Genomic DNA, 8,194 nt, shown 5'->3' on the forward strand with positions numbered 1-8,194 from the left:
TTTTTTACCATCTTCTGCTCTCCGGTACTAGAGCTAGCTCCGGGAGAAATAATTCACACTATATATTCTCATGGAGAAGTTTGTAGAGTCTGGCAAATCTGCCCTGCAGAGAAGAGAGTGGCCTTGGTGAATGTCACAGAGCAGCTTAGAGCACCCCAAGAAAGTCACAGAACATTCCAGGCTGCTAGTATTCACATACCATAACTGGAAGCGGTTGAAGGGCAGGGATGGGCAGCTCCTGTGATTCCAAATTACTTGCCATTCTGCATCTTCAGGATTTGACTCACCTATACCCACTAGGACAACTGGAGGTCTACATTGATAACTGTTCAGGTAGCAACATCCCAGTTCAAAAGTATGCATGCTACTGACCACAGCAGAGAATGTATCAGATCCTGCTAGCTATCCATTTCATAGTATACCCATTAAATAGTTCCTCTTGAACCAGAGTCAGGGCCTAGAAGAATGGGACATGAGCACAGGATGCATGTGTTTAGATGGAGAGGCAGGACATTGGGTGAGAGCTAGGACAAAGGTCACTAAACTGAAGCACACAGACTGTATTTGGCCTGATGACTGTTGTACAAATGTAGGTCTACTGGACACAGGTATGCCCATGTTTGTGGCTTATGGCTGCCCTTAGGCTATGGTACCTCGCTGCGATTAGAGAGTGGAGTGCGAACTGAGACTAGAGAGTTGGCAAAGACTAAAGGAATGGCTCTCAGAAGTTTCACAGCCAAAGTCTGCAGGATCCTGTGGAGAGAGAATGGGACCGGGTAGAAAAAAATTCCATACCACTTTCCTGGAGACAGCTAGCGCCTATGGGCCATTCTTCGTATTTCAGATTTTATGTCTTCATTAGTCCTATGATCCAAGGTTTCAACATCCATTTGCACCAAAATATGTGGGGAATGACTGTCCAAGAATCAGACTTAACGTTTTGAAAGACACTTGCAAACACCATTTCATTGACAACCTTGGCAGATGGCAGGCTTCTGAAGAGCTCCCGATTTCATTTTAAAAACTGCGCTCTGCTCGGAGGCAGCCCTGGTGCCTGTTCACAGTGTGAGTTTACTCACTGGCCCTTTCCTAGCTGCCTGCATTCAGGAGAGCTGTGAGTCATTTCCCATTTCCTCAGAAGTGTCACTGAAGGATTAGTCACTCTCAGAATTTCCTCTTTACGCCCCTGTTAGGGGTTGGGGGTGTCTCTGACGTGATCAAGGCCATCGAGGGCGAATATATACAGATATGACTTTCCTTGTCTACCCTTTAGCATTCCCTGGGGGAATCGTCTGATGTTACCGAGGCTTTTGCTTTTCAATGTTTATTTTCTCCTTGCTATTCTGCAAACCTCCCTGGATCGCCTTGAAAACCCTCTGCACACAGCTATGACTAAGATCAAAACCGTGACATCACTCCCGGGAAAGAGCAGCTTCAGAACTGAAGAATCTAAGGCCATCACCCTCCTCATGAGGACTCTGGTGCTAATGTTTCTTAATCTCTCAGGGTCTTTTATTTGTACCTTTGGTGGGGGAGCGAGGCATAAGGAGACTCTAACCTTTCTACAGCATATGTTAAGCATTACTCGTGTGTTGGGGTCATGTGAGCTTCTTTGTACATAGCATCAGTGCTTCTGGGACACCCACAGGGTGGATGTTACTGTCATCAGAATGTAGGAGAGGAAACCAGCTGGGGGCCTGGGAACATGATATGACTAGCAAAGGCTAACAAGGGCTGGGAATGTCTGCCTACTTCAGCCTCCTCTTAGTTCAGCGGATTCACAAGTGAGTGCCTCTTCATATTCACGTTATGTTTTGATTGTCCATAGAAAGAGAAAAAAAAAACACCCTTACCTTTTATATAAAGGAAATGTTTGGCTCTGGCAGAGTGCCAATTTAGAACTCAGCTCCCATCCTAACTCACAATAATGTTTAAATGTGTCTTATCTACAGGAGAGGTAGGGATAAAGAAATGTTATGTGTGGCCAACAACTGCTGGGGCTGTCTTGTGGGCTTCTTAAAAATAGCCAGAGGGACAGCAACTGCCACAAGGCAAGCCCGTGAAGTAAGGCTTTCCCTGCATTGAGGGTGGGGAGATTTCTAAGACTCAGAGGTCATAGAGGGTCTCCTTAGTATAGCTTAGAACCACAGCTCCTAGCAGCTCCTAATGCACAAAACGAAAAGAAGTAACTTACTGTGGTATTTACGGTAAGACCCTAGGAACAGCCTCTGAGCCTGAGGAGTACCTGTATGAGAGACTTCTTTCTATGTTGGGCATCATTGTCAATTGCATGTCCTGTAAATGCTCAGTTCTAAATGGGACATCTTAATTGACTACCTTCCTACTGGACAGTCAAGGTTCAGGGAACACCACGCAAGAGGAGGCAGAAAGAATGCAAGAGCCGAAGGACAAGAAAAGTATTGTGAAACGTTGTATTCTGCACATGACATGGCTATTGCTCTCAGGAATTCATAGCGCCTGTGGCTGACTGCACAAGACCTGAACAAGATCAAGTCAGCCGAAGTTCTAGGATATAGGGGGAGGGAACTCACAACGCTCCAGCCCTAAATAAGGACCTATTGGTAGTGATAGCTAGGATGGGAGGGTGCATTCATTTCTTGGAGATATGAGCACTGGTAGGTTGTCCATGCTTCGGTAGATGAGCCCACATCCATGCATATATGGAGAGCAGTAAATGGACTTAGTTTTATTGAAAATATAAGAAAGCATGAAGTTGGGAGGTAGACATGCCTGATTATATCTGATTATATTTCATTATATACATATATGAAATTTTCAAAGAATAAAAAGGAGAAAATATTTCTGTGTTGTTCACTGTTCACTGAATTGATGTAATTCACACTTTTCTTAGGAAGTTGCTTACTTTATAGAAGTTTTGACGAATTGTAAGTGTTGTCTGGTCATTCCAAGTCGTCTGTGCCTCTAGATAACATGATGCTGGTTTTTGATGATCGTTTAAGCAGTGATATTTTCTACCTTGTTGTAGTAACTAAAATGTTTGACATAGTTCTGGGGAATTATGCCTGAGTCTTTTAGGTCTAGTATTGAAAAAAAAATGATATCAAGGAAATCATACCAATAGTTATTGGGCCTCGGTTGTGTGCTGAAGAACATTTTGAATACCTTACTAATATAGGCTCATTTCATCTTCACACTGATCTCATGGAAGCAAGCTCTCTTGTGTCATGATTCTTCACATAGAAAAATGGAGTCCCAATTGATTAGCTCACTTAAGGCCACACAGTTCGGAAATGTACAGCCAGGTCCTCAGGCTATAATAAAGCGCTGAGGGTAACATATGACTGAACTTCCTGGGTCTTGCTTCTGAGCTTTAGAAGTGGTGTTTTAGCCTCTTTCTGGAAGCTTTTAGATCAGTACTACACAGGTCATTGCACTCACACCTAAAGCCATCTGGGGAATGCGGCATCCGAGAGCTCATCACGGAGCAAGAAATGGCTCCCCTGGTGCATCTGGGGACTGAGGATACTGCCCTCTGCTTCATTTTAGGCAAAAGCGATGATGAAGAGAGCCTCTGCAAGTCAGCCCACGGGGCAGGGAAAGGAGCGTCAGAGGACGGCAAGGACCATAAGCGACCCAAACGTCCCAGAACCATCTTGACCACGCAGCAGAGGAGAGCATTCAAGGCCTCGTTTGAAGTATCCTCCAAGCCCTGCAGAAAGGTATAAAGGGGTGAAGTCAAGAGAAGGGATCAAGGCCTCCCTGTCTGTATGCAGCCAGACTCCCCTGGGATATTAAAGGGTTGTGTGTGGGGGGGTTCTGAGTGATGGAGAATGCTGCTCAGAGTCTGTGACAGTTATGAGCCCTGCAAGAGGTTTCAAAGACAGCTAAGATGTGGCTTGGGAAGTAATAGAATCTCCCCCAGCTCTCCGTGCGCTTGCCAGCTCCTAACTGACAAACACCTCCCATTTCATGAAGTGCAACAAGGAACAATAAATAGTAACTGAATCACCCTGATAATAAGTACTAGTTGTGATATAAGCCAGATACCTTAACAAAGATTATATAAAAAAGCAGTAACTTGCAATGTGCGCTTTTTATGGTTGGGGTTTGGCTTATTCTCCTTGGCATGGTGACTTGGGGATTCCCTGCGTAGAAGTTCATTTCTTCCCATGATATTTTCAATGGAAGGGAAGGGATGTGCTCCGGTTTTCCACTCACCTAATGATGGGGATTTGGGTTGTGTGTTGTTGGGACTGTAATGAATAGGAGTCCCATGGACACTTACAGAAAACTACTCACTGACTTAAATGAAATAGTATTTTCCTTCTATGCCACATTTTGAAGGAGAGCAAGATAAGACTGGGAGGGTAGTTCTGTTATCCATCACGGGGATCCCAACTGCTGCTCCAGCTGTCTGCATGTTCCCAGCAACGGTGGTGGGAACAGTAGAAGCAGTGAGTGAGCACCTGCCATTTTGAGAACATTCCTGGGGTTTGTGTCCACCTGTTTATGCATCTCCTGTCCACAGAGTAGGGAAAGAAATTGGTATTTGTTAGACAGCAATATAGTCTGTCACACCATTGATCTTGGAGAAGATTTACCCGTTGACTCTCCTTTCTTTGTCTTCGCCACTCCCTTCTCTCTATGGGAAGTACAGGTATGTAGTGAGATACCCCAAATAGGCCTACATGTGGATCATTTACAGTGAGAAGGACACGAGTATATACAAGGGAGAAAGCTATAATAACATGAGGGGCTGCCAGGAGCTGTGGGGAAAGGGAAAGCCATTTCATCTGGACATCTACCAGGCTTTGTGGATCAAGTGGCTTCTGATCTGAGGCTCTGGGGCATGGATAGAGGTTTAACAGGTGCAAGAGCCCCAGTGTCCATTCTGTATGGTGACTTAGTAAATGCACATGCCTCAGTTACCCACCCTACTTGTCTCACTTCTAAGCTTCATCCCAATTGCACGGTCAAGGTGATGATTTCTGCAGTCTCCATTTGGTCTACTTACTTATTCAGGCTCTTTCAGTCCATCTTCCCTGGAGTCTGTCAAGTAGACACAGTGTCTTGGCGTCCCTTTCACTATCACACCAGCCCCTCACCACATACCTGGATGGCCTAGATAGCCAAATACATCTCCTTGTTATCTGGATCTCAACTGTCTTCATCTCCACATGACCCCAGTGCATTCACCAGCCTTAGAATTGTTCACTTGACTCTGCTTGATTCCAGATAGCCTTCCCTTGGGAAGGGCTCACTCAAAAAAAAAATAGCGAACATAAATATTCAGAAAACACACAATTACTTAGAAATAGACAGTGACAAAAGAGGAGGACAAGAGAGAACCATCTGTTCCTGCAGAGAGATTTTTCACTTTAGTTTTCCTTAAGTCGATTAAAGCATATGAAAACCTGCAGCTAAAGAGAGGTCAACTCCAGTAGAGCATGTAAGGCCCGTAACTTCTGAGTACAAGAAAGCCAAAGTTCCTCTAGGAATGTGCATCTAAATAAACGAGCATCTCTTCCTTTCTCTACCTGTGAAAGATGTCCTCTCTGCCAGAAGGAAGCCATAACCTTGTGTTTGGTTGGGTATATTTGAACATTAATCATGAACTAGTCTCTACGTAGGAATGTGACCTATGCCCCCACCCAGCACCACCCAGGAAATGGCTTACCTCCTACTCTAAGAGGCCAGTGTGTATGTGTGTTTCATATTTGTGTGTTCAATTTCTTCAAGGTGAGGGAGACTCTGGCTGCGGAGACGGGGCTGAGCGTCCGTGTGGTTCAGGTGTGGTTCCAGAACCAGCGAGCCAAGGTAATCTGCTTTTCACCTGTATGTGTCTTGGTTTCACTGGTTTCTTCCAACAACAGCAGGTGGACATCAGACTTGCTGTCAGCCATTCTAAGCCAACTGATTGGGCAGAGTAGCTCCCTTGATTAAAAACATCTGCCATCAGCAATTATTTCAGCCACAGCGCCCTGCAGAAGGGAGAAGCGAAGCATTTGTGTTAGTGAAACAGTGAAACAGTTTATGTCGTGGCAGGTGGAATGAATGTCTTCACTCCCAGCTTGCAGGGTCCGCCTCTCTAACTCCAGCCTTAGTGAGTGTCCTAGGTGACAGACAAGTCCTGGGTTACTTATTTTCTTCCTGACTCTAAAAAATATACATGCGCTGGCCAGTTTCCCATAATCTTGGTTTTATGTGTCTGTCTTTCTCTCATGTATGTTCGTGGACAGGGGTGTACGTGAAGGTATATGCATTTACATGAAAGCCAGAGGTCTTCAGGATAGTAATGCACCTTGGTTTTTGTTCTTTTGAACAGAATGTCTCACTGGGACCTAGAGCAGTTAGTCTAATCCTGGGGTCCAGGCAGCCCCAGGCATCCTTTTTGTCTCCATTCCTCAGCACTGGGGTAACAGTGCATACCGATACCCCTGACTTTTTGCTTGAGTTCTTAAACATTGAACTCAGGTCGCTGTGCTTACTCAGCAGCACTTTGCAAACGGAGCTATCTTCCCAGTCCTTAGATGGTGATAAATTACCCTTCTCATTAAGTCACAATTCTGCAACAGAATTCCTCAGACCAGGCCTGTTGTTGGTGTGTTGCTATTCCATCAATAGAAGACTTCATGGGGCGGTTACTGTTCGAGAGCTCATGGGGTGTGCATTCACAAAGCAGGAGCACACTGAAAACTTGGAGGAATTTTATGGCAAAGGAATTCATTCTTCTAGTATATCACACACATACACACACGTGTGTGTGCGCTTGGCAGATGCTAAGATCTCACTGAGTGCTAATGTTTCCCAGAGCTCGAGTTGAGAAACATTGGTAAAAAAAAAAAACCACTGGGTGGAACTGTCACGTTGGTGGACAAGCTTCTGATCTAGAGATATGGATCTCACAGGAAATGCCTCAAACACAGGGAAGGAGATAAAAGAGTGGGCTCATCACAAGTCTCACCCACTGGGCAGTCCATGCTCCACAACTCTTTGAGACCATGAAACACACATCTGCAGACTTACTCCCTCACATGGAAGAAGTTCCAGGGACAGCAGCCTGTGGTCCTTACTGGGAAGAAGTCTGTTTCAGAGAAGATAGGTGGCACTTCGCATCTCTGGCAGCTGCATTTCTGCTGCTTCAAACTAGGAGAGCCCTTGCCACTAAGCCTCTGAGTCACAGTGTTGGGCCTGATGTGTGTTTCCTGGACAGAGTAAAATCTGGGGAATTGCTTCCTCTCCTTTAGAGACAGTCCTCTCACTGAAGGGCAAAGGTCACACCCTTTCTGCTCTCCCTCATCATGTGGACCCAACCCAGGCCTCTGACTTCTAATCCTGTGGTCCTCTCTTCATCAGATGAAGAAGCTGGCCCGGCGGCAGCAGCAACAGCAACAGGATCAACAGAGCACCCAGAGGCTCAGTTCTGGTAAGCTGGTGGCTGTTTCCAGTCAGTCCCATTGTAATCCAAGTTGCTCCTACCTGAGGCCATCAAATGAAGCTCTTTGAGTGCCATATTCTCTGATCCACACCCGTTCAAGAGATAATCAGTTTAAGTGAAGACTGGGCTGTAGGTAACTTGTAAGAGTGTTGAGGACTCTTGAGCTGCACATCAGGAACAGTCTATTGACGATGGCAAAGCTCTGGACCATGTCAGTGTCAGGAACATGTGCAGAGGCAAAGGTGTGTCCAGTTTCTCTTCTTACCCAGTCCTGCTCATCTGAAGCAAATCCACTTACTAAAAGATAATACTGACTTAGCCCTCTGGTATCTTTCCATCACTTTGGTAAATTTCATGAGATAATAAATGTAAAAGGAATAAATGTTTATTTAGGCTCATGGTTCCCAAGGGTCTCAGTTCATAACTGCTTGATATGTTGTTTTAGGGCTTATGTGAGACAGAGCGTCATAGCAGAAGGGTATGCTGGAAATCTGTTCAGCTCAGGCTGGTCAGGAAGCTGAAAGAGAAACAGCCTTAGAAGTGGTGGTATAAATGTTCTTTTTAGGGCCCAGCACTAAAACATTCACTTATCCTAAACATCTTGAGTGTCCATCAATCTCTTTCATTCTCTGCTATTCACTACAGAGAGACACTTCTTTGATTATGTCTGAGAGCATCATTTGCCTAGGGGTACAAACAAATCCTTAGCTGCTGCGCGCTATGTCCCGCCGGCAGGAAAAACGCAGCACAAACGGATTCTTCTGCAGTATAAGC

The 8,194-nt window shown here is 45.3% G+C and overlaps 1 protein-coding gene across 3 annotated transcripts in view; it reads left to right on the forward strand.

Moving 5' to 3' along the window:
• Lmx1a (LIM homeobox transcription factor 1 alpha) overlaps positions 1–8,194 on the forward strand; it is a 158,644-nt gene that overhangs the window by 134,972 nt on the left and 15,478 nt on the right. For all 3 annotated transcript variants that reach the window (XM_031388584.1, XM_031388577.1, XM_031388567.1), the window contains exons 5-7: positions 3,529–3,701; positions 5,722–5,799; positions 7,339–7,408. In XM_031388584.1, the coding sequence (XP_031244444.1) occupies positions 3,529–3,701; positions 5,722–5,799; positions 7,339–7,408 (321 nt within the window). The remainder of the gene's footprint in view (positions 1–3,528; positions 3,702–5,721; positions 5,800–7,338; positions 7,409–8,194) is intronic.

Source organism: Mastomys coucha, unplaced genomic scaffold (assembly GCF_008632895.1).
Source record: "Mastomys coucha isolate ucsf_1 unplaced genomic scaffold, UCSF_Mcou_1 pScaffold1, whole genome shotgun sequence".
Classification (NCBI taxonomy): Eukaryota; Metazoa; Chordata; class Mammalia; order Rodentia; family Muridae; genus Mastomys; species Mastomys coucha.